At 39.7% G+C, this 27,994-nt stretch overlaps 1 protein-coding gene across 1 annotated transcript in view; it reads left to right on the top strand.

The window, feature by feature from the left end:
- Positions 1-27,994, top strand: part of adgrg6 (adhesion G protein-coupled receptor G6) — a 110,803-nt gene that overhangs the window by 44,629 nt on the left and 38,180 nt on the right. Inside the window, exons 3-7 of the mRNA XM_062437288.1 lie at positions 2-349; positions 2,396-2,535; positions 3,670-3,949; positions 4,893-5,066; positions 15,721-15,783. Coding sequence (XP_062293272.1) covers positions 2-349; positions 2,396-2,535; positions 3,670-3,949; positions 4,893-5,066; positions 15,721-15,783 — 1,005 coding nt within the window. The remainder of the gene's footprint in view (position 1; positions 350-2,395; positions 2,536-3,669; positions 3,950-4,892; positions 5,067-15,720; positions 15,784-27,994) is intronic.

Below are 27,994 nucleotides of genomic sequence, written 5' to 3'. Positions count from 1 at the left end.
GTGCTGGGCTGTGGCTCCACGAACTGTATCCTGGTGCTGACGGAGGCCCAGGGGGAATTCACATCGCCCTGTTACCCCCAGAAATACCCCAATTCGCAGGCCTGTAAGTGGACCATGCAGGCCCCTGCTGGCTTCATTATCCAGCTCTCCTTCCTGGACTTTGACGTGGAGGAGGCGCCCGGCTGCATCTATGACAGAGTGGTGGTGAACACAGGAAACAACGATGTTAAGTTCTGTGGGCTGACGGCCAAAGGACTGACGCTGAACTCGACCGGGAACGTGATGGAGCTTTTGTTTACCTCCGACTTCAGCGTGCCGAAGACAGGATTCAGTGTTATCTTCACACACGGTAGGTGCAGGCCAAGATATGATTTACAGGTCTGGGATCAGTTTAGACACAAACTAAACTGAAACAAACTTTATCTTCTGTCATACATCACTATAGTATTTTTTCAGTCTGAGGTGTGTAGCAGGTAGATTGTGCATGTATGTCATTGGGTCATTGTATCATATTCACAAGCATATGCACAGTTAAAAATCTGACTTCAAAAAATGATCAGTTCACCAGAAAACAATTAGGACCAACGTCTTCTTCAGTTTACTTCCTGGGATTCAAGAGATTCAAATCCCCAACTTTGATAAACGTCACTATACACTATCTTGTCAGCACCAAACAGACACAGTCAGCTGTATACTAGCTGGTGAACGTAGTGGAGCATTTAGCATCTAAAGAGCCAGATATTTCCCTCAGGAAGTTGGTAGAGAGTAAAAACAGAGTTAAAAGAGAGTGAATATTGGACTTATATCCATTGTTTCTGAGTTTTTCTGTCCTCAGGTTGCCAGAAAGAATCATTTAATTAATTTATAGATTGACGGTTTCCACAGAGAGCGAGTGGATCAACATCACACAGTCTAGAGGTATCAGCCTATCAAAGGAAGACTGGGCTGCTCTGACAGCAGCGTTCGGTGGCTCGGTGCTTTAGTGCATCTGTGTGAATATGATATGTGTGAGTGTTGTGCACACCGGCGGGCAGCTCCATCAAGAGCCGATCTGCTGGGGGAAAAAGCTTTGTGACATGAAGGTTTAAAAAAAGACAAAAGCTGTGATTCATCAATACCTGAGAATGAAGTGTGTTCAGAAAAGTAGATATAAAACATTCATCATGTGGTGGATGTTTTTCAAAGGTATATTTTTTGAAAATAGAGAAGAGAGGAACTTAAAATGGACTTAGCATTACCTTACTCACATTTCTACTGTTTGTATCAGCATGAAACTCTCTTTAATTATGAGGGCAAAAGATCAACAACCGTGTTAGAAAATATCTCAAAGCTAAGATTTTGGATCTAAAAACTTTGTGGTAGATGTTAACTACGGACTGCCAAGGTGCATTTCAGCAAGAAACATTCAATCATAAATAAAAAATCCTGACAATCTGCAGCTTAAACTAGTTAACTTTTTAAATTTTGGTTCACTTTTGGATGAATTTAGAAACTATGGCACTGTGTTTTGTTCTCTGAGCATTGAAGCACATTGAATTTATCATCCCTCTGACTGGCTTCTTCTCCATAGCGAAGATGAGGCTCGTGGGTATTGTAGTATTTTTAGCCATCTGCCAAAATCACGGACAAAACGTAATTTCTCAGAAGTGAAGTGGAAATAATCAAAACTGTTGGTCAGAACTTAAACAGGAGAGTCCAAAGTTTCGATTAAAAGGAATGGGAAATAAAGAAAGGTGGGAAAGCCTCTAAACCGAAGTCTTGCAGTGTTCATGTTTTCCTATTTTCAGTCAGACTTTAATCAAAAATGCTTGACGATCTTTAGACGACTGCTTTATTTGAACGGAAAGTGTCTTTTTTTTATTTTCTCAACCTAAATAAAAGTTTAAAATTATTTGGAATAAAGTTCAGTTCCTTATCTTCAGTTTCTTTATTGTGATTGTATTGATTGATTATTTTTTTCTTCCTTTCTCTCTTACTTGAACTGCTTTCTTCTTAAAAATCAACCACCATTTTATTCATTCCTTCTTTCCTTTATTTCTGTCCTTTATCAAACTGCCCTTCAAATTCCTTTCTTCCTTCCTGTTTTTGTCTTATTTCCATTTCTTTCTTCACTTTTCCTTCCTGTTGTTGCTCCATTTCAATCTTTCTGCTTTCATCTCTTCCTCCTCCTGCTCATGCGTCTTTTATCCTTTCACATTTTCACTATCGGCCCTTTTCTGTCTTTCCTTGCTTTTCTTTCTCCATCATCTTTCCTTTCTTCCTAACTTTTTCCATTCCCCATTTCTCGTTCACTCTTCTCGTCTCCCCGTCCCTCCTTGCTTGCTTCACTTTCGGTCTTTCGCTCCATCCCTTCTTTCTCTTCCTTTCCTCCTCTCCTCTCGCCTTTCCTGGCTAGTCGCCGTGGCGCTGAGGAACCAGAAGGTCAGCATATCCAATGGCAATGGCAAGATCACTAAAGTCGCCAGCTCTGTTACCATACCGACACTCAGTCAACTGACGCTGTGCTTTGAGGTGGAACGCAACAGCCAGAAACAGGTATCTCATACTCACACACACACTTATACTATAGTTCATCCTGCTGACATTAAAGACCCTGAAAGCTTTTAGTATTTCTCTAAAACTTTAAATATTCATATATGGGTCAATAATGTTTTTGTTTTTTTTGTATGTCCTTTGTGGTTTATTCAAATTTAAAAGGGTTAAAATGTGAAAATAAACGTATGAATAACTTGCACACATTCCACCCAGCATCAAATTTCTGCTTTTAATCCATTTTGATATATTACATGATTATGGCCAAAAGGTGGTGAAACCATAAAAACTAATTAAACTTAAAAACACTAAATTTTCAATAAAACACTAATCAACTACTGTAGTTTGGCATGATCTTACATTATAACTTTTTATATTAAATAAAGTTAATGGAATACAATTGTTCTAAATATTAAATTTAATCTGGGGAATCATGTAAATAAGGAGCCATTTACATTTCCACTTAAATAAACTGTAGTAGCCATCTATATCATCCAGAACAAAGTCAAGAAAAAGGGCAGCGCTCCATAGTTAAAATAACAGCAAAGATCACCTCATGCATTGGTCTTTTAGATCAATACACAAGGTGATTCTTGCTGTTTTTTTTATTAAATGATCTGGAAGTTCCTGATTTTATTTCTCTCCTCTTACTTTCCTGATGGGGTATTTCCAGGTTTCTTTTTATTTATGTTGTGGATGTTTCCTCCACAAGCTTATATATACACAACACAGCAGGTCAGATACAGACATGATGACAGAAATACAAACTTTCGATGCTTCATTTTCAGTTTTAATATGATTCTCAGAGTAACATTTGCCTCAAGCAGCAGCTAAATCAATCAAAATTCATTTTCTAAAAACCAAAACCTAATATTTACATAAACAGTAGTGGATGGGAACAAGGATTACGTTGCATTTTTACTTTTTTCTGATTGAAATTTGGCTAAAAGTGGTGTTTTTTTGTGTGTGTGTTGCACTTCAGTTTTGGTGCATTATCAATATTAAAGATTAAACTGTAAACTAATTACAGATAAAGTTGTTGTGGCTACACCTGCAAGTTAAGCTGGGAAAAACATCCACATGTCTACTTAGTATTTCCTCCTAAACTCCTCAATAGTTGTCTTTATACCTCAACAGAAAGAATGGCTCTTCACCTACACTGACAGCAATAGCAAGAAAGCACTGAGTCTGGGCTCGGAAAAGGGCAACATGAAGATGATTATTGACGAAGTGGAATGCCCCATCGAGTCCATGATCTCTTCCGCTGACTTCACCTCCTCCATGAAGCCTTTCTGCATGCTCTGGTCTTCAACCAACGGCCGCGTGGGGGTTCATTTCGGTGGCAAATACTGGACCAAGCTCTGCACCCCATCTGTAGGACACTCTGTAACAGGAGGTGGAGAGTTCCGGTTAGGAGGTAAGTCAAATATATTACTTCTTAATTTTTGCTTTTACATGTCTTGTGGAGATATTTCGCCTCCCAGTCAACAGGCTTCACCACCCAGAAAGAGTTTGATTTCATGATTTGTGAGTCTAAAGGCGTAGTTAGGAACCAGATTGAATACGGGTGAAAGTCTTTTTGATGTCAGAGTTCTATATAACCCACAATTCATTGCATTTAAATGACCATATTTAAGCGTTAACTAGGTCTTAAGTAGAAGTTAAAATTCTGCTTCTTAGTCTCCTTTGTAAAAGAGTTTGCTTTTTTTAATTAATTGGAATAATTCTGCCTGTTGTAGGTTTTAACACAGGGTCATAATACTTAATTGTTTGACGGTAAATGTTTTTCTCCATAAACTTAAACAATATGTTCTCTCTGCTCTCTGAAAGCTTCATTAAGGATGAATCACCCAGGCATTAATAACTGAGGTGTTTATGAGTGAAAAATAGATTTGTGGTTCAGAAGTTTGGTAGAGTGACTAATGAGGAGATACTGTGAAGGAAGAGCATGAACAGTCTGAAAGAGATATTGTCCTTTTTATTCCACACATTCTTCTCCTTTGTCAAAACCTGGTGCCTACATTGCCCACAGTGCACCTGGATATTGTGGAGTGTTGTAATAATGTAGCCTGGAGCTGCTCGACTCCAGCAGAGATGAGGAGCGGGCTACAGAGGTCTGCTAACTTCACTCTTTCTAACTCCGCAACACCAGATTTTTTACTTTTAAACTTGTAGTCTTTAGCCTCAACCGGTGATGTCATTTCAGTGACATCATGAACTTCCTCCGGAGACACAAAAGACTTTATACGACTTTTTACACACAGAACACCTGGAAACACGCTGAGGTGGAAAATCACTGGATACCATCTGCGACGGTTGAAACATTTTTATCGTCCCTCTCTCTCTCTCTCTCTCTTCAGGGCAGCATAGCTTCGACGGCAGCGTCTATAACATGCGGCTGTGGGATTACGCCATGACGGCGCAGCAGCTGAACGCGTTAACCTGCGACTCGATAGGGAACGTCGTCGACTGGGACAACAACTACTGGAGCATCCCGTCCACTCTGGCCCAGACGGACACCTCGCTCAGCTGCAGTGAGTACATGAAATAATCTCAGCTGACCTCAGAACAGAAGATGAACAAATAATTCATAATCTTATGCTGACACGTTAAAAACTCGACAGGTTTCATTGTGCAACTAAATTTATGAGTCAAACATAACACAAAGTTGCAAAATTGGCACTTTGCAACACGAATTGTGACTTTATTTTATTGCTAATATTCAGCAGGAACTGACAGTACTAAACGTTTCAGTCTGTTTGCGATGAGGATGGAAAAATACAACCAGACTTCAGCTGAATTCTGGTAAATTTTGACTGCGGCTGCTGAGTTAATCGACTCCAGCAGCCAGTTTGGCTTCAGACCAACCATCTCTCTGATTCCTGCTCTGTTCTAAAAACCCAGTTGGCTGATAAAATACTCTAAAAGTAGATTGGTCAAATACCTTCACAGAAACATGTATGACCTCTATTACAAATTAAATCACATGCATTTAAATAGATTAAATAGATTATTTACTGTCAGGTTTGTCACAGTATTAATAAGAACATTATAATTCAAAACGCCACAGACACTCCTGACACACTTAAAAACCAAGTTTACATAATCAACCATTTTCTCACCGTATTAACCATGAAAGAGAGTGTAAGACTACACTCTGTCTGTGTGTGTGTATGTGTATGTGTGTGTGTGTGTGTGTGTGTGTGTGTGTGTGTGTGTGTGTGTGTCCACAGAGTAGTACCTCTTATTTAAAGCGCTGTAAATGAGTGTTCAGCCGCAGGAGGTTAGCCGCAGCGGTTTTAGTGAAATTCCTGCCAACACTGTACTGTACCCACTGCAGAATGGGCCTCTGTGTGTGTGTGTGTGTGTGTGTGTGTGTGTGTGTGTGTGTGTGTGTGTGTGTGTGTGTGTGTGTGTGTGGGAGGGGAATGGGGTGGTAATCCAGGGGCGCATGCTTGTATGCCTCCGAGACCTGCAGTGGTTTTTAAAGAAATGCATGAATCTGCACTTAGTTGCCTGATTCTCTGCTACGCACACGCACACACGCACACACACACACACACACACACACACACACACACACACACACACACACACACTCACATACATTCAGTCTCTCCAGCTTTTCTCACTCTGCGTGAAATTGTATCTACTGTGATCTGCAGAGAGAGAAAGACAGAGAAAGAAAAAGAGAAAGAGAGAGCGAGAGACTGTAAACCAAAGCATGAATGAACTGCTTTGATAACCACATTGATTTACAGCACTGAAATAAATTACATTAATTAATGTATCAGTGCAAAACAAGACAACATTATAAACATGACATTAATATTGCATATAAAAAAAATACCAAAAGAAATCAAGAATTACCAGAAACAAGGAAGACAGTGAACACATGATCATAAAACATGAAATAACAGACATGATGAGGGCTTTATGAGATGATGGAGTACACACACATGCTAATATAAGTATATAAATATATGCGGTATAATTACATAGTATACTATAATGTAATTAAAGGAAAATCTTGGTCTTTTGTCAGACTTTTGGCCATTATTGCAATGACACCATATTATGTCAACTCCGTCACAACAGCCCAACGGGGCAGAGGCACAAGCTTGAAGAAACAAATCCTGTCTGAACCATTTATTTTTAAAGTAAAAACACACACTCAGAATATCAATTATAATGATATATTTCATTGTAAAACATGGATTTGTTTAAAAGTTTAAATTGCTCTCCAAATGAGACCAATGCAACCTCCAGTTTTGGGGGAAAAAAACGTTTTATATTCACGCTGGATTGGAAGGACTTGGAAGTTCTTTGAATAATAATGTTAATAATAATCATTTCTGATATGTTGTTTACACAAAAAAGTACAATAACCACATACAAATCCTTTTTCCAAAGCCACTGGAATCATTTATGAGATGCCAAATATTCAGCATTTAATTTTTTTTGTATGCAGAATAAAATTACAGCAACCCAAAGTCAACAAAAAAGGACATGACCTCAGCGTCCTTAATGGTAGTTATGACCTTGTTAAACTTGCATTGCGTTGTCATAGAGATTTTCATTTGCAGTTGAATTGAAAGCACACACACAGACACACACACACACACAAACTGAGATTGTTTATTCACATTACATCTGAATACATGAGGTGAGACACATACAGAATAAACTCATTATTTATGTCTTCCTTGTAACAACATCCCTTTGTTTCTGAGGGATCTGTCTAATTCCTGAACCTTTTCACCCTCCATGTTCAACACATCATTACCTGATTGCTTAAATGACTGATTATTTATGCCTGTTATTAATTAACTGACCTTACTTTGATGTAATTTGCTATGATGCCTCTGCTGTTTATTGACATTGTGTTTTTTAACTGCCATTATTAACTAATTGCTTCATTGACTAATTCATCTGTGATTTCTCTGCATATTTGAATTGATGCTGATGTTTTCCTGAAGTGACATGTTTCCCAGATGCTTTGTTTTAATGACTGATGTCCACTAATCTGTCCTTCTCTTCACAGTCTGCTACCCTTATTGCACTCACTTAACCTCTGCTGCGCCAACTAGTGGTGAGTGCTGCTAACACCCTGCTGATGTATGGGTACGTCTGTAACTGTGTGTGTTCATGTATAAATCTGCCTGCGCTAACAGAGCTGTTGATGCATGGACGAGAACGTGTTAGCCTGCAGCAATAATCCATAACTTTTTTTTTTCTTTTTCAGTACATCTGTGTGTATGTAGCTCAAGACAACACATGCCTCACATATTTCTCTTTAGCACACTATATTGACATCGGCAAAACTTCATTAGACAACATATTCTAATAAAGGGGATATGACATGCACATTTCAAGGTCTATATATTTATATTCTGGGTCTTTACTGCAATGTCTTTAAATTGCATGATTTACAATTTAAAGCTCCGTATACAGCTCATACTGATCTTATAAGCCGCCCCTCAGTTCAGCCTCTGTTTCTAACAGGCCGTTTTAGCATCTGTCTCTTTAAGCCCGCCCTCCCAATGAGCCCGCTGTGTTCTGATTGGTCAGATTTTGGAAGCTGCGTCTTGGTTCACTTCCAGCTGCACTGAAGCATACGTCAACAAACCATGAAACAAACTATGTCAGCAGGATGTCACTACTTTTTCTTTACTCGAAATGTCAACTTCTGAGATCCTTCCGTAGACGTTAGAGCTTGAATCAGGTTAGAAATATGCGAGTGGACAACATGAACAACCTCGGCGACAAAGACTACAGAACGGACAGCTGTTTATAGGCATGCTGATGTCAGCCTGTCAGCAAGGTAGAGAAAAAACATTGCAAAGAAGGGGTTCAGGATGAGTTGAAGCCCTGACTTGTGTGCAGGAAGCATTTTTACAAACAGAATATAACAATAATTGTATTTTTAGGGTGAAATGTAAGGTATTTTTAAAAGAACTGTATGTAGAAATTAGTGTTAACTTACAATTAGCGCAGAAAAAGTAAAAGACATTGCATGAGTTCAACCTCTACAGATGACGCTCCAATGTTTTCAAAACCATTGCTCATGAAATGGCACAAAACTGCCAGATTAAACTTTTCCAAGAAAACGTGAAAAGAGGCCTGATGAATTTTGGCAGCATATTCTCTCGTCAGATGAATCCAAAATAAATTTGTTTGGATCAGATGGGGTCCAGCATGTTTGGCTTAGACCTACCACAGTGACTGCATAGTGCTGACTGTGAAACATGGAGATGGGATTGTGCTGATATGAAGCAATGCAAAAGTTATATGTATAGATGACACCGTGAATGCAGGATTGCAGGGATGAAAGGTAGCATCGTCAACCAGCCAAATCCCCGTGAATTTGTGAAGTGGTTGATTAATTTAACATTACATAACATTACCAGTCAATGGCGAGTCTCTGCTGCAGTATATGATGACACAACGACTTGAAATTTGCTGTTGTTGCAGCCTTAAATATGGATGTAAGACAGCAGAAAGTGACACAACCCAACAAGCTTCCCATGCTTGCAAAGCCACATTGATTACAGAATGAGTGACAAACAAAGAGGAACATAATTGATCCCTGAGGGGGAAACTGTGTGATTGCAGCAGCAGGGAACAGAAACAGAGGATTAGTTCGGTTAACAAAAAGGTGACATATCGACTCATTTCGACATTTACAGAAATCTGCTGTGTAGAGATTAGAAATGATCAGATGTTACCAGCAGTTCACAGGTTTTTGTGCCAAAGGTTCAATCCTGGGTCACAGATTACATTAACAGATAGTGAAAACACTCGTTAAACACAAATAAATGTCATGTGATCTGACAAAGAGGACCGTATGAAGAGTTGTCCGGAGCAGTGAGTTGAAGAAGGGCAGCACCGCAGGGACTGCCTAAGTGAAATATTGTGTTTTTTAGTCTTTTGACCTTCTTTACATGGACGTATACCGGACTCCAGGAAGGATTAGAGCCGGTAGGTAAGGTCATATTTGAAGCCAGCAATGTTTTGACAATTCTTCAGCCTCAGAGCGCACAAACGTTGATATTTTCCACTCCAAGTGCTATACGTGCTGCTGCTGCTGCCGGCTGAAAGACTAGTGTTTGAGGTTTACTTCCTTTACTGCATTTAATAATAAATAAATGATCAAATTTGATCTATGCTGCAAACTTTAGATACTTTGGAAACCCGGACTGTGGTGCAGACTGGGAGTTAGAAACAACTAAACTGAGAACAAAATGAGGAAAACTGCAAAAACAGAACGCAAAGAAAAAAAACAGCATAAACAAAAACAGACAACAGACCAGACAATCCGTCAAACTGGATTTATTTCTGATTTACACATTACAGAAACAGATACAGCATGCTACATTAAAGCCTCTGAATCCTCAAATGTCCTTCCAGTGGCGACTCTGCTTTGCTTTTATCTTCTGTTCACTGTATCTCGTTCCAAATTGCAGCTTACATGTTTCAGATTAGTTCAAACAGGACTCAGCTTACCAAGTGTTGTTTGGTTTAGTCTTTTATACTAAAATAAACTAAATTAAATGTTTCACTTCCCAGAATGACTAATTGGAGGATATCCTAGTGTGATGGCTCTATCAACAGGATGACATCTTTTGTCAAAACCTTCATAAACCCTTTCAAATGACTTTTAAAGTCCAATTGAAACTAAATAGCCAAAGTGTCAGTCAAACCCAGACACCGATAAGCTTTCCAACTGCTGTCAATCAAACCCTCATATCATCTTAACCTCTCCAGTTAAGGTCAATCAATCTCAGACACCGACATGCACCTCCAGCCAGCTGAGAGGAAAAGGAGAAAATCTGATATTTCTCCAAAGACCCTTTTCATTTAATTCTTATAATAAGAAACCATTAACAATACTTAAAAAAAACATGTTGATGTTACTTTTTTTTTTACCGCAGAGAGGATTAAACAGGACTTTGGTCAGACTTTATAATAAATCAAAGTCAAGTCAAGTACTTCATTTCAAACAAGGTTTAGGTAGGTTTAGGCATAAAACACTTAATTAAGGTTTGGCAGCAGTTTTTACATTTGTTTTTATTAGTGGATTTCCCGTCTCCAACTGGACATTCAGGCTTTGGAGTGAATGTTTACTCACTACAGTTTCCAAGTCCATCATGTCTTTTCCAAGTACACTCATTTCACACTCGTTTTTCTTTCCACACGGAGAGGTGCGCCTAATTTTGTTTACCCTGAAAATGTTGTTTTGTTTTTACGAGACTACCAAAGCGCCGTGGACCATTTGAAGCCATTTTTATGTTCCTCTTTGGTCCGGTAATGAGGCCAGTGCTGATGGAGGCAGAGAAAAAGCTGTCGCCAGGCGTCTGTCGAGCTGCGTGTGTGTGTGTGTGTGTGTGCACGTTTGTCCTCGCTTGCTTAGGTAGGTACTTTGTGTATTTTAGGTTTGTATGACCCTTTAAACATGTCTGCAAGCCTGCTCTGATAGGTGTGTCTGGTCTTTCATCTCTTATTGATGCCAGAGGGAACGGATGGGCACTGAGACATACACACACTATGTGATGATGCCTTTCAGTCTCTGTCCTTGATATTTCCTTAAAAGAAAACACATTACTTATCTCACGTTTTGTCCATCATTTCTATCAGTAATTATAACATTGTTCTCTCGGAGCTGAGATATGGGAAGATGGGACTCACTAAAAAGAAACCACTTGTAAAAAAACTCCCCTAAACCTTCATTTGGAAGAGAAAATAATAGAAAACGGTACAGTTATGACCAAAAAACTGTCCGTTGCAATCCTCCATCACAGTTTACGCACTTACTTCCTGCATTAACTTTCACTTAATGTACTTATTAAAGTTATGCATGTTGTGTAAAAGAGGTTTATAAACTGTTAACGTCTGACTGCTCCCTGACCTGTCAAGACTTCTTTTTTTTTTTGTGATCTCACCGTGTTCAAACATCTTACAGAAATTACGAGTGTGAGAACAGTGGTATTATTAATGGTACAAATGTTGGATGAAACGATGAGAATAAAACCCAAACTGCAATAAACTGGAATTCCTTTAAAGAAGCAACAGCTCAAGAAGAAAACTGGAGATGATGTTGTAAAGCTTAATTGAAATGGCGGCTGTTAAAAGTTAATCCATCCCTAACCTCGCCAGACCACAAAGAAAGCTTCTAAATTCTGGTCCGTCTTTTCCAGCCGTGTACGAGATATTTTTTGCCGCTGAAATCCGACCCGTGTGTGTTCAGAACAGCAAATGGAAAAAAGTTTTTAATAAACTTAATATTGGTTAAAATGCCACAGTGTTGTTGTAAGTGTCAACCCATTATTTTATGTGAAAATTCTGCAGAATATTACTTTAACTGAGAGAGAACCACATTCGAAAAAAAACAACCAAATATGAGCCAAATGTCACAGCTTCTCCCTCTGCAAATGATAAACATGTTTTTGCAGTAATGACAGTGAATTATAGTGTGCTGCCTGGTGTTGAGTCATTAGTTTAATTATAGTTCATCAGCTACTGACACTCTTATAAAAACATACAGGGGAAAGAATAAATGTTGTATTTACACTGACAGAGAAATGTTTTTAATTATTTTATCTTTCAACCATTTGCATTTTGAACAATTGAAATGCCACTTTTCTTCTTGCAGGTCATGCACATATTGTGACAGTAATGACAGTGAAATGTGGTCCACTACCTGGTGCTGTATGATTACATTAATGATAGCTCATTATTAGCGCTATGCCTCCATTCTAGCCAACACACTTTCTGATGTTTAAAGCGGCACAAAGTAGTATTCATTTTCCCTAATCACAATGTGCTGCTCAAAGCAATTTATTTCTGGTAATGTCGGGACGAGAGAGGCAGGATTTAGACAAAGATAGAAGAGGAAGAGGATGAAATTGAGAGAATAAGAGAGGGTAAAAAATTAAAGTGAGAAAACAGAAAATGAAAAGAGGAAGTGGAGAAACAAAAGTAAGGGAAGGGAACAGAAGAGAGATGGAGAATTGATCGCAAAGAAGATGATGAACAAGTATGAAGGAAGAATAGATTAGTCAGTAGTGTCATACCATATACCATTACGTGTTTAAAGGACGACTACACCTGCGCTCCCTCACAAGTAGGCGTATATGCAGACTCGCAGTATCTAAACGACACACCCATTTTACTACATGACACACCCACTTGGTCTGGTTCAGGCAGGGGCAGTGAGATAGGTAGGTTAAGGGGATCGGGGGGGGGGGGGGGGGGGGGGGGGGGGGTCTGCAAGACTTAAGATATACCCTCCTCTTCCTTTCAGTATTTTTCAAATGGAAACAGAAAACAGAAACAGTGTGTGTGGCTACTGGCTGGGCAGGCTAGCGTGCTTGTATCAGTTTATATGTAGAAATGTCATCAAGCACAAACCAACATCAGGTCACATATGAGAACGTTTTTTTAAAGGCTTGGACTGACACTAAAACATACAAACTTGGACCAACTTTTGAATTTTCAGATTTGAATACATTTGTAACCTATAGAATTACTTATAGACTTGTTTTCCTATAGACTTACATTGAGAAAGAGACAACTGTAAATCAGTGGATCCATTTTTTTAGCATTACAAACCTCGAGAAATGACATGGTTCATTATCAAAATTTGTTACAATCGTTTGGATCACATTACGTAAGTCTAGAAGAGCTGCACGATTGAATTTTATCACCATTCAATGAAGCCGGAGGGCTAAACCGGAAGTCAGCCGTCTCGATTGGTTAAAGTCTCTGGTGAGCATGCTCTATGGGCTCATTGGGCTCATAGAGTGTGTGCAGTATGCTTTCATCCAGATAATTTCCTCACAGTGAGAAGTGGGCTTCATGCACCACTGAGCAACTTTTATAGGCTAGGATGTTACCAGCTATTCAGCATGTTCGCAGTTAGTTTGCCAGCCCTGCAGTCACTTTTTGACCAAGCTTCCAGCACCACCTTGTTCATGAGCTAAACAAATAGGTTTTTAATAAGGTTGCAATACAGTTTGGTAGCTCAAATAGTTAATAACTTTGGTTAAATTTGACAAGCATGTAAATTGACCTTTGTCTAGAAATGAGAATACATCATTGATACCAGTAGGATTACAGCTAATGTCTACACCTTGTCTGTAAATGCAAGTCCCTAACTAGAGGAATAGGATAAAAAACAAGAATTAGTAAGGGAGGAAAGTGAGTGTGTTGAAATGGAGAGAAGAGGAGGCTGAGGCAAAGAGAGGAGTATGAAAGAAAAACAGTTAAAGAAGAAAGAGGAGAAGGACAAAGGACAAGAGGTGAAGGAGAAGGAAGAAAAAGGAGAAAAAAAAGAGACAGACAGAGAGAGGTAGATTATGACTGGGCACAATCCTCAGTCCTCCTCACCTCTTTTGAACCACATGCCATCCACGATTACCGAATTCCTGCATTTTCACTGGGCCGATCACTGTGATGATTTGCTGACATTCTCTTGAACACATTCCTCCTGTTACTGTGTGAGTGAGTCTGGACAAAGTCTCTGCTTTCATTGCCTGCTTGGTCTCCCACTCCCTCTGAAGGCCAGTGAATATACAGTATGTGTGGGCCGCCGCCAGGCTCAGGATTACATTTCAAATGGCCAAAATACTTGAGGAGCGCTTGATTTTTGGCTGCTGTAGGCGCATAGTGGGTTAGACAGACTGTCCCTGAAATGAAACATCATGGGTTTGATCCCTTGCAAGCAGCCAATCGGTTTCCCACCACAACCCACAGAGTCTGATTGATTGGGAATTTGCATGCTATCAAAAAGCAGTGTGAGAAAGTTTCTTTAAGCAAAATATCAGGGATTCGTGTTGGCCTGCTCACGCACATTGCTGTAGGTGGAAATTTTTTCAGTCAATATATCTCATCGTTTGTGTTGATGTAATTTGAATTTTAAATGTTTTTGGGAAATCTGGGAATAAAACCTTTCTATCTTTTCATGTCTGTTTTTAATACCTTCACTTTGGATTCTGAAATAAGAAGTTTACATATGGCCAAATCATATAATGCTGTATTTATCCCCCATTCATAAATGTATTATAAATTAAACCTACTGACCTCAAATTATGGCATCTCATTTAATTTTGTACATCAACCCTTCAAAGCATTAAATCACTGTGTGAATACCTGACTTTTTTCAATCCTGTCTCCTAGAAATTATAGATATAGGGTAACTTTATTGATCCCCATAGGGGGAAATTCAAAATTGACATAACAGTATTTTCAAAAGGAAAAATAAACATTAAATAGGCAATAAAAAACATTTCAAAATATTTTATACAATAAACATACAAAGCATTAGTGTGAGTGGGAGGTATTGGGAACTGTGGTATTGTACAATCTGATGGCTGCAAATGTGTTTTCTCTCAGCATAATAAGTAGAGCGGCTTCAATCAGTCACTCATATGATAGAAAATCAACTAACTGGCCAATTTGGATATTGATGAATCATTTTTACTGATTTTTTAAAACAATTTCTTCTTCTCTAAAACAAGACATTTGAGCATGTCAGTTAGGGAAACAGTGATGGACATTTTTCACCATGTTTTGAGTTTCATATACCAAACAACTAGTTAATTAATCAATGAAATAATAGACAGATTAATTGTTAATACAAATAATAGTTAGTTGCAGCCCTAATAATGACTAAATGTTGTAAAAATGTTGATACTGAACATACAAATAAACCTCAGTGACAATGTATCTCATCTTTCTACTGACAAAATATTTTATATTGTGGCACAATATCAGCTCGTAAAATGTTTTTCATACTTGATTTATGTTTTTAAGGCACTGGCAGCTTGTAGTTGAGGTCAGAAAAAGATCACAGTCATCAATTATAGTTTATATAGAAAAAGTCTGCAGTGACTTGAAGTATGAGTCATGACGTGTTTATTGACATTTTTACTGCAACCACAATCTTTCACTAACCTCCTTGTTCCCTACCAGCGTGTTACTGTACATAAATGTAGTTTCATTCATCCAAAAATATATTGACTTTGATCATAATCCAGGCAGTTATTACTTAAACAATTCAGTTTATATTATCTAGGAGACAGAGTTTCTTTTCTTGCTAACCTTTTCCCAAAATTTAAACCATATTCCCTGATCATTTTAACTGATTAACCTTTTTGTTTTTTTAATCTCCCCACCCCTCCCCCAAAGGTGTCTCCCCGCCCAACACACCACTCACAACCAGCTGTGACTCCCCTGGACTGGGCTGCCCAGGTAGGAACAAATTAACACACGTCCATTGTTAACACTTTCATCGCAACTTGGGTTATGACCAGCAGGTCATGGTTTTCAATTATCCAGTAAAATATCATAACATCAATCATGGTTCCATGTCAGTAATTACTAATGACTTTGGTGGTTCTCTGAATTTGTCTCTATTACCACCATGAGGATGATCGTTTTGGTTGTAAGTGAAATGTATTGCCATGAAATTTGCTAGAGCCACTCATGTTCCACTCAGGATGATTTATAATAACTTTTGTTACATCTTAACTTTTCTATTGGCGCCATCATCAGGTCAAAAATATGGCTGTGTCCAAATACTTGCAAAACGATGCTGGGACTGTCACGGCATTGTCAGCATGTTAGCTTGTTGAAGTTCGCCATTTTTGTGTCTCACAGCGGTGCAACAGTGCTTTTATCATAACAGCTATTTTTCCACTTCAGCCAAGTGTAAAGATGTTTCTTTTCCACTCAAAAACAGGAGGGTGGAAGCACACGTTCAGTCTAGTTGGAGAAGAAATTGATAAAGTTAAAAATAATGAACATCTTATCATTTTATTCTGCAAACTCTGTTGTCTTTGCAACAAAACCATTGTTTGTATCGTCTTTGTTTGAAAATTGATTAAAGTGCATCACTTATTATGAAAGGTTATTACAAATATAGATCTTCTACAATGCAGCTACATCTACACAGTGTTTGGAAATTAAGCTCAAACTAATTTCATGCAGACTTTTATGAATTTCTAAACAGAATTTATTATGGAGTTTTCATTCTAAAAACCTTTTGGTATTATCTAAAGCAACTAAAGGTACCACGAGTACAGTATATATCATTGTCATGGGAGTCCGAATGCTGGGAAATGGACTCTGTGAATTTTTCATTGAAGTACACAGCAAATGGAACCCCTAACCTACTGCCAAAAATGATGAATGTATATAACTGAGGTTTTCCTTTGTGACCACATACATATTTAATATGAGTGAACCCAGTGGAAATCAAACTCTCAACCTTGGCAACATCAGTTCCATTCACTCCCCATTCAGCTTCACAGAATGAGGGTTTTTGCTGTCAGTCTCATCTCTTTGTGCCTTGTTAGGAAACCATCAAATTCTCAGAGCGCCCAATGTTTCCTGAATCCCCTAATGCTGCATAACCCCTGAAATGGAGTGGACATCTTGTGCAGAGAAACTCTGTAACCTCAACCTGGCTCGAGTTTGGTTCACAGAACCTCCACGTTCCTGAAAGCACAGAGTATATTCTGGGCTCTGAACTTTCGTGCCATCAAGCTGCAGATCTGATGTTTTCGAAATGCAGAAAAAATACACAAACTTCTGTTTTTTAGATTCACTTTCATCATTTTAGTGTGCCATGGATCTATTATGTAGACTGTGAGTTTATTTTTCGCCCTGAACTTATGAAATGTCCTGCTGGCCAGTATATTAGTTGCCATTTTATGTCGTATTTTGACTGGTTTCTTTGCCACCGTGGGTCGTAGCAGTAGTCACATTGTAAGAATCTCGTCCTAAATTGCTCTCTCTGTCTTTGGTCGCCTATCTAGGACACTGTTTTGGGTTGACAACCAAGGATTTCATCACATTTCTCTCACGATTGGGAGCTTTCGTATTATATAGCCCAACATTCGCAAAGTGTGACGTAGCCTTAAAGAGTTAATTGATTGATCCAAATAATAATGACAGATCAAAGAATAATGAAGGAGAAGAGAAGAGATGGAAAAAAGGACAAGTATCTCATTCCAATTTGTTGAAATGAGCACACAGCTGGTCCTCTCTGCTTGTTCTTAGCCAACCCTTCTTGATAAGATTAAGTGCCAGCAGATGAGAAAAGAGTGTAGGAATGTCACACGCATTTACTTTCTGCTGCTAACTCTCAGTAAATGATGGTGGAAAAGAATCTTTTGGGAAATGGTATCTCCATGACATTCTCCTTAAATGATTCCCGTGTGTCCTGAGAGTACTGCAAGAGAACACATGTGAAGGAACCAAAGGAGGGAAATCACCCCAGGGTGCTCTTCAGCTGCAGCAGTGAACCCCACATACATTAAAGCTGGGATACTGTCCATGCAGAGGTCATGAGCCTGAAGAAAATCTGACTCCGGACGATCACCTTTGTTCCAGGAAGTCACATTTTGGAATGAACCGCTAGGAACCGGTCTGAACAGTAGCTTGGGGCCAGCTGACGACGTGACCCAACTCCACTCACTAAATGTCAGTTCTCACACTATACTGAGCTATGGTGGCCTCAGAGGGACATTTCTCTTAAGGTCAGTTTTTGTGGGGTTGTGTTTAAGAGGGGGATGAGAGTCGAGGCAATTAAGCTAAACACATGTTCCGGAATATGAATGACTACAGCAGCCCAAACGAGCCATGGGAGAGCACCAACAAGCTTATATGATAAATCTGTGAATTAGACCGGTCTTTAGAGTGCAGGGTCAAGTAGAGAGCAGCACCTCTGGCACTGCTAGAAAGTCAAAGTCTTGGTCATTGATTGAATGCCAGGCTTTGTGTCCATTGAATATCCAGGGTCACTTATGAGAAAAGGGTGTGCTTCAGCTAACTTAGCCTTCACAAAGGTGGATCCATCTAGGAAAATCCAATTCTCTTCACTACAACAAAGAATAAGAAGGTGGAAGTCAAAGTCAAGCAGAGTCGCCAGTCACATAGAAAGACAGAACGTGTGAATACAAATTTTCTTTGCGTTCAGTCTGAATGCAAGAGTGAGGCTCTTTATGACCCCTATATGTCCATTTAAGTCTATATTTGTCACAAGCTGGCAAAGGGATGTTATCCTAAATCTTTTCAGGTTGAGTCTTTGTGTGAGGCTTTGTGTTAAGAAATCTTATTGTCACACTTGTATAATCTCTTGCAGACTTGGATGTAAGATTCAAATTTTCCCATTTGTTGTAGATCAACTCATGTGTATGTTGTTTGTATTGGGATAACATTGCCTTCGTTGTCCATCTTTTAAAATGAGCAACCGGTTGCCCATGTTATGTCAGAAGATGTATGTTAGAAAACAATAAAATACACTAAGGAATTTTCTACTCCATACCTCCTACCTCTTATTAAAGGTTCTACACTGAAGAGGATCTTTTGTCATGCAGCTTCACAAACATTCATCATCTTCTGCATCTTTTTCTCTCTCTCTCTCTCTCTCTCTCTCTCTCTCTCTCTCTCTCTCCCTCTCTCTCTCTCATCCCAACCCCTTTGTCATTACCACCAGCCACTTCCTCTCCCGCCACCCCATCAACCACTAACACCATCCATGCTACTAATGCCACCACCCACGGTAAGCAACCCTCATCCTCGCCCTCTGACTCCCTCATCTTTCCTTTTTATCTATAGCTTCTCATGCCTCCTTTCCTCCTAATGTTACCTCTTTCTCCATGTCCTTTTGCTTCCTGTTTTTACTCTTCCTCCTGCTCTTGTTTCTTTTTTTCCACCTGAACCCCTTTTTTCTAAATCTCATTAATGCTGTTCAGCCGCTGTGCTGATCGTTTTTTGATGGTTTTTCTATTCAACTAAAGCCAAAGAGTTTATTTTAGTCATGTTCTCTTTCTCTTAGCTCTAAATTTCAATCAATTTTGGAGTTCATTTAAGATCCAAAAGTAAGATTACAAGTAATTTATATTTAATGTTTTTTTATTGAAGTTAAAACCTCATAAAAATCAGAACCTTGCCATGTTTGACCTTTCAAGAACCCGTAAAAAGTTGTTATTTTTTTGATTTCTACTGCACCTCTGAGAAGTTAAACCCTCTATTTTTTAAATGTTATTATCCATTATCTACCTAGGAGAAGACTCTAAGCTAATTCTGTTCTGATGAATTGTTCCAGATGAACATGTTTAGCTGAGGAGGACTTAGACTAAATAAATATTATCTGTTGTTCATCAAATCTTTTCATTAGTTAGTTAACCGTCCTGTCATTCTTTTTCCATCTGAAAAACATGAGTGTTACCAGGAATATGTGAAAAGCAGCTCATGTTCTTTGACTTTTTTTTTGTTTGTTTCAATAAAGGACAATTCTGTTCTCGATTTCGGATACATGTGAGGGATATTATCCTCGAGCATGTAAAAAATCTTCGAAGATCTGCACCCAAAAGAGCTTTGGTTGCACCTAAAGAACAGCTGGTAGCATTAAAACCTTTTAGTTTTCTATGTTGATGTGTATTCTCTGATTTGTCATCGCCAGTCCTCACTACCATCAGTCCATCTCCATCCACCATTCCCACTACTAGCATGCCTCTAACCACAACAAGCACAACCAGTCCCTCCACCACTGGTAAGGCCTTATCTGCTTTGCTGCATAATTAGCCCTGAGCATCTCTAGACTTTCTTTGCAAAAAAAAAACCTAATAACTCAATGCCCTGACAGCATTAAAACCTTTTTTGTTTTCTTTGTGATCCCTTTCATTGTGCTGTAATGTTTGATTTGTCATCGCCAGTCCTCACTACCATCAGTCCATCTCCATCCACCATTCCTAGCATGCCTCTAACCACAACCAGCACAACCAGCTCCTCCTCCACTGGTAAGGCTTCTTCTGCTTTGCTGCTTTGTTGGCCATGAGCATCTCTATACTTCCTATACAAAAAAAGTAATAACTCAAGTCTTCAAAACAGACCTGGAGAAGACAGAAAAGTTTTCAATAGAAATCAAGACTAATTATATACATTTTTTGAGAATATATTCCTGAACATCAAGACAGTAATGTTCAATTATGCCTTGTTTTCACACTCTTGTTTCACATTTCTTTTATTAACTGCAAGCAATGAACCCCACTCGGCTCTGTATAGTTTTGAAGCTAGTAGCTACTTAGCTACTTCAGAAAGTGGCTATTGAACTACTGGATGAATAGAAATATTTATTATTCATTAATTGGCTATTAAAAGGCCGGCAATGTCTATGAAAATGGCGTCCTATTCACTCAGCGCACAGGGGACATTTATTTTGAGTGATTAGTTGGCCAGGTCTGGTAGCGTTATATAAATGAGCATGTTAAATAGAAATTATTAAACCAAACTCAAACAAAGACTTTGGTCCAGTTTTGAGCCATCTCAAATCAGGCTAGGAGCTTCCTCCATTAACATAGTGTGGTTGTGTATTTTTTGTTACTTCACTGACATGCTGACTTATTGTGCTAATCAGTTATGCTTACCACTGCCATAGCCATCACCACCAGCGCTGCTGCATCCTCTACCACTAATGTTGCTTCTGCAAGCAGTACACCACATGGTAAGGTAGTTAACCATATCTAACTATTGTCACTAGCTAATACATTGACTGTTTATAAATATGGAGGCCATGACAGCTCCCCAAAAGTGAAGCCAAAACAGCAGCATTACAGGTCATTTGTTTTTAATGAGTTATAGGACAATATAAAAAGGGGGTTGATTGACAGCTGTCAACACCACTCTCAAACCTCCGTCAGATAGTGGGGCAGCTAAAGGGGCGTATCAGAGGGGCTTTCATCCTGCCAAGCAAGAGGAGGCAGCTCCTGAAAAGGAGATATTTTGGCTTCACTTTGCATGGGGGCAGGAAGTCCAGATGCATCTTTCATATACAGTCAATGAGCTAACATCGTAAATCAAGGTGCTGATTTTGCTCTGTAATATAATTTGTAACTTAGCAATCATTTAGTTTTTCTGTAGATTTAAATCTTACTCATTTTCATTCCTCCCAATCACTTGTTGGTGTTAGTGGTAATAAAGAGAGATATATGAACAAAGACTTGACAGAGAACAGAAGTACCACCACTTTTCAAGTTAGCTTGACGCTAGCTTGTTTCAGATTTTGACGGAAGCTAGCTGAAAAGAAGCTAACTTGCTGTTTTCTCATCAACCGGTCTTTCTAAAAACATGATATTAGGTTTTCTGTTAATTGTTAATTTCCTACGGTTAACAGTTGATAATTTCACCTTTTTAACAGAAATAAAACATGATTTAACATCTATAGCTGCCATGAAGTTTTGATAGTGCAAGTCTGTAAGGCCACTCATATCTTATGGCAGTTACTTTAATTACCAAATTCTGACTTGCAAGTATCATTCAAGTCAAGTTTTAGTTACAGTTGTGAAACTCTGGAAGCTTTTGCATTCGCAGGTTGTCCCAACAATGGAGCTGTGTTCACAGGTCATTGTCCCCACAATGTATCTACAGTAAGGTCCAAAATTCTCAGTCCAAAAGTGAATGGGAAAATGGTCTCAGTTTTTTAGACCCTACTGTATGTTTAGAAGTACCCGCTACAGCTTGTTGCCCCTTAAACTTTAAGAATACTTCATGCACATACACTGGTTAAAAATAAACATGATCAAAAAGAGCAAAAGAGCAGTTTTTGAACAATTCATTGCAGGTGTTTGACGTCACACTACAGTAATCTGCTCACAGGTTGATGCCTAAAATATGATATTCTGATATTCTGTGATTGTTTACCTTCCTTGTAGCCCCACAGACAACCAGCAGCACGCCTACTGCTTCATCTACTACCAATAACAACTCATCTACTAACCCTACAACGCATGGTAAGAGCTACAACACTGGAGTGAAGCCGCTGCTAAAACCGATTAGCTTTAACATACAAAATGCTTAACGCTACTATGAGTGCTTGTAGGTTTAATCTGGTTGGTGTAAATGCTGGTAGGGACAAAATGATACACAATTTGGCTGTGTACCAGTTGACGTTGAGAATGTTTGGGTGATTAAATCATACGGTCATTGATTACTCAACATTTTGTCCTCAAACAAGCTGCAGAAATAACTGAACTGTAAATATGTGACTGTACAGACCTGCTGCTGTGCCTCATCCCCAGGCTTGGAAAAAGCGTCCTTACAAAGCCAAACAGTAATAACTGAGTAGTAAAACTTGGGTAATTTACAACTAAGGGAAATTAAAGTCAGCTTATTTCCTGACCTGGTTAAATGATTATGGGTACAGCTCCGCTTTTGATGATACGAATATTGAACCCAAGTTATGATGTCACAACATTTAACAAGTAGTTATTGCTTGTATCAGAGGATTAAAGCAGTCTTTAGTGTTTAAATAACTTTTTGCATGATGCAGTTAACTTGATTAACCTTTTTTTTGCTATGGCTGTGTTACAAGCATGAGCAATAATTTGCTTAACCAGGTTTTAAGAAATACTAGTTGTATTTTTCATATGTTGACTTTTTCTATTTATAAAATGTCATAAAATGTTGAAAATAGACTTCAAAATGGTTGCTATTAGTCTTTCAACTAATACAGCATCAAGTGCATATCTTAACAATGAGTAAGTAGATTAAGCAGCTTTGCTTGACGAGTTTTCTGTCTGCAAACTTATTTGATCTGTTTTCATATCAGCAAAAATTCAACAGCATACAGTACTGCAAATGACTATCACTATTTTCCTTTGTTAAATAATGAACAAAGGAAAGGGAGACTCTGTCCTTGTGTATGAAATGTTCGTGTCAATCATTGACATTGTGATTGAGAATGTGTTTGATTGTTTGGGAGGGTTCAGAAAACACCTGTAGATCTGTTGGTGTTAATGGTGATTTTAATTTCCAAACCACTCACACTACTAACATAAAACTATGCAAACGTCCCATCTCACACCTCTTCAACTTGTATTACCCTGTCTTTGGGACTCCTTCCTTCTGCTCTTTTCTGCTGTAGTTTCATCTCCACAAACAGTTCCAGTAACATCTCCTCCACTGTCAGTAACTACTAACCAACCAACCACTAACATAACTGTTACTGCTTCCTCCTCTTGGGGTAAGATACACACTTGCATGCCTAGTTTAGTAACTATGGTCTGTGTGATACACTCTTCTTTTGTCATTTCCGTCTTCCGCCTTGTGTTTCTCATTAATAGTAATCTATGCTTTCACAGGTTTAAATCTTTTAATCTCTTTTTCTCTTTTTCTGCTTCACATCTATACTTCTCTCACAAAGGGGTTTTCCCCTACACTGTTTGATCTAGTATTATCGTAATCATATTTTTCTAAATATATAATAGTTTTTTTAAATCTCACTTAGTGCCCTGTGTTATCTATCCGATCAATTAAACTGTGTTCAGATTATTTGATAACAGTAGTTGCTGTTTTCCTTGTCGTGGTACTAACATTTTATTTCATTTAACAGGCTAAACTAGTCTCTTCTGGTTTGTTTACTTGTGTACATAATGTACATACTTTTGTACTGTTTTAGCTTTTACCAATTTACCAATATTTATGCTGTAACAATTTCCTGCTATGTTTTTCTTGTGGCTTCAATTGCTATGATCATATCTTTTCTCTGATGAGCCAAGAAAATTGTTTACATAACTGCAATCAAGGTTCAATTTTCTTATACTAACAATAATCATGGTTAAAGGAAATTCGGGCTGTACGATGCGATATCATTTCCAAGGTGTATACTACTCTGGTTTTTGCTTGAAAATACCTTTTATTATTTTTATTTATCATCTGTAACCTGATTTTTCATCACAATGACATCTCCAACCAAAGCTTCGGCCAGTGATGCTCCTGTAGTTACACGTCAGCAGCCTGAACACCTGGCTTACCAGTCCAAGCATCTACCTGCGGATCCATCTGCTCGCCATAGAAGACTAAGGAGTGTTTTTGGATTAACTACTGCTGGGTTTGCTGTTTCTCAAGCCCCTAGACTTCCAGCTCCTGTACCCTTCAAAGGCAGACAAACCAGGTCTGCTTCCATTCCCAGACCCCGTGGAAGAGCCTTTCATCGTAGGTCTGTTGCATCCAGTCTGTCAAGTCCTCCAGCCCAAGCTCCTAGTCACCCAGATACAGGATATGAAACCAGACTCAAATTAGCTCAAGTCCCCGAACCACCAGCCTCACTTGCACCATCTCCCCCTAGACCTCCCGCTTCCTTCCCCAGGCCCCGTGGCCATCGCATCTCAAAGACCTCCCTGGGGTTCATTTCCACCCCTCTGATCTGGCAGGGAAAGAAGAGGCCAAGTGGGGGAAGACGTACAACCACCACTAGAGCACCAGCTAGGACAGTGGCTCACATCACAAAACCTGCTTTGCCAACTGAGCTTAAATCCACAACTAGATCTACATACACTACACGAAGAAGCGAACTCAAACACACATCTGAGTACACACATGTACCCGGGCCGAGAAACGCAACGCACATTCCAGGGTTTCCGCATGGGGCCAGCACAACTGGTCGCTCACACACTTCAGTGCAGCCTACATCTCGTCCAAACAATGAGACCCGTACAACCACAGAATCAAGGATTTCAATCCCATCTCAGGGGCAACATAGAGATGAGACATTAGGTACAAAACAATCTTCTCCAGCAGTGGGGGCATCATCGTCATCATTATTATCATCTTTGTCATCACTTAGCAACAGAAAGAACAAACCTGTTGCGCCACAGTGGTCGCTGCTGAGCATGAGTGATGCAAAAAACCAAACTGTTGCCACGGGTAACGGGACGGATCCTCTGGAGCCACTGGATAATGAGTACGCATCAGGAACTGAGCCATTTGTGTACGACTTGACAGAGCTCCAGAAGGAGGTTGTTACTTTCAGCTTGTATGAGTTTGATGCTGCCTATTCCCTGGATGAACCCGCCACTATCCCCCCAGCCTTCATTGGCCCTGATGCCAAAAACGAACAATTACTCAATAAATCGGCTTCCTTTCCTGTCACAAGTGAACGTTTGCCAACCCAAACTCATTTTCATGATGACTCGGAGAGCATAAAAACTGGCTTAGTAGCAGCAGGCAGCAAGCTTCCTCTGAACCACACAAACGACAGATCGATGTCAGATACATCTACCATCAGCAGGACTCAGATTCCTACGCCAACTGTTACTCAGACTTTGACAGGAGCTCAAACTCACCACAGGGTCGCAAACACCTCGAGTTCCAGCAAACAAAAGCTACAAGTAAGTCATTACACACAAACTGCCACTGAACAACTGGAAACATTGACTTTTCAAGGAACAGCACCTCTCCGTATTCCCTCTCCGTCATCCCTCCTCTTCATTCAGCCTTCTTTGCCCACGGTACAATTAAGCTCCTCTGCCTTTCTTGCCAAAGAAGTTTTCCCTAAACAGATCCTATCTTCTTCAGTGCAACAGAAGAAAAACATAGCTAACATATCCAGTTCTTCATTTTCTTTAAGCCCACTGGACAGTGTGTTTGAAAGTGAAGTTGAACTTGCAGTAGCCACAAGTAATCTGATTAACAATTTATATATAAGTACAGACACATCTACACAGCTACATTCTTCTGTGCACTTCATTCTCCATAGGCCTTCAGTTTTCTCCACTCCTCCTGTTTTTCCGAAAGCTTTTTCTTATACCTCTGTATCCCCTCTTGACTCCTTATCTACCCCTTCACTTTTAATCTCCTCTTTACCATCTCCTCCCCTTTTGTCAGCATCTGCTTCATTGTCAGTCTCCCCATTTGCTGTTTCTTTACCAATTCAAACCTACCCTCCACTTAACTCCTCTAACACCATCTCTTCTCTCTCTTCCTCTCCTTTCGTCTTGTCCGCTTCCATTCCTCTTTCACCCTCCACTGCCCCTCAGCAACCCTCCCCCTTCTTACCTCCCTCACCTAAGCAAGCTGAGCAAATGCTTTCAGAAACAGACGGTGTTGTTGAGTCTGATCACGTTCCAGACTCAGATGGAGTTAGCGGGAAGTTTCAGCCATCTGTGTTGACATTTCTGTCTCTCTCCTCAAACCTTCAAAGGGACTTTGAGGTAACAAGAGTTGACACAGCATCTTTGTTGTCACTTCCTCTCTTTTCTAAAGCCCCAACTGAATCTCAGATGCCATTTGTTGATGATGCATTGCTCCCTGACTACCACTTACTTTCTTCTGAGGAGTCCTCTAAAAGTTTGACAGAACCTCTCAGGAGTCGATTGCCCTTCTCCGAGAGTAATCAACTCCTTGATGCCCAATCTGGGCCACTAGTTAATGCAAGTGAAATTTATTTAGACTCCTTTAGTCAAATTAACCCAACTCCCTCAGGATTATCCATGGAGAATTTGTCATCCAGTTCTCCAGTACCCACACCACACTTACCCCTATCCCCAACTTTGTTGCAGTCAAAGATGGATTCGTCTGTGGTTTTGTGGCCGTCTTCTCATGCAGCCAGTCTGTCTGTCAGTCAGTTCTTGGTTCAGTCTGATCAGAGAGACTTGAGTGACATATATACTCTGCCAGACCAGTCACATCTGCCAGACGAGTCTGATGTTGGCTTTGCAACACTGCCAGCAGCTGGCATTGGGGCCTCTGAACAACCCCCTGCTCTGCTTCAGGAAAATGAAAGAATGCAGCGCTTGCACTCTGCTTCTTTGTCTTCAAACCCCTTACTTTCAATTTGGAGTCCCTTGTCACATCACCTTGACAACCTGTTGCTAACTGTATCTTCAGAGACTCTTCCTGCTGCCACAATGATGCAAGTTGCCAAGGTGACAGAGTGGACAGAGGGAGATGAAATCACAGTGTCGTCATTCTCATCCTCCCTTAATCCTGTGTTTGAAGAGACTTTTCTCTTGGCTCATAAATCTTTATCGGGGTCAGAAATCGGACATACTTCCACCCTGACCTTTAACAGAGATCCATGGAATTTGCCGCATGCAATCCCCCGTTTATACACCAACAACCAGGTGAACACAAACACTGCCTCTGGTGCTCACAGTAATACCATGGACTCAAAGGCACCCGCTGGCTTTGACAATGCTTTTAATCACCCCACTTCTGTCGTGGCACAGACCCAGACGCTGGCACTTTACAGTAGCCTGAGTGCACAGCTTAGCCCTGCAACCCCCCAGCACGCTTCAGGGCTGGATCATACGCGCCACTCAGGCTTGTCACAAACTCACACTGAACATCCCAGCCGCCTGACTCACACACACAATTCAGCACATACCACTCAAAGACACATAAGCCAGTTTTTGGATGCAAGTGAGGAACCAGACATGAGTCAGAGGACAGGGTGGGACACACAAAATGCGGAGGCACATGTTGACATTGGTGGGCTGCTGCAGCAATCATCCCACTTCTTTTCTTTTGCGCTTTCTTCCTCGCTTCTTTTGCCCTCTGTTTTGCCTTCTATTTCTCCTGTAGCAACCCTCACACCTCCTTTTCCCTCTTTTCACCTTTCTCCCATTTCTCCTGAAATCTCTTCCACCATAATCACCTCCTCCCTTTCTGTCTCATC

The sequence above is a fragment of the Scomber scombrus genome, chromosome 17, assembly GCF_963691925.1.
Source record: "Scomber scombrus chromosome 17, fScoSco1.1, whole genome shotgun sequence".
Lineage (NCBI taxonomy): Eukaryota > Metazoa > Chordata > Actinopteri > Scombriformes > Scombridae > Scomber > Scomber scombrus.
The sequence above is the reverse complement of the archived record's forward strand: the minus strand, read 5'-3'. Positions and strand labels throughout refer to the sequence as shown.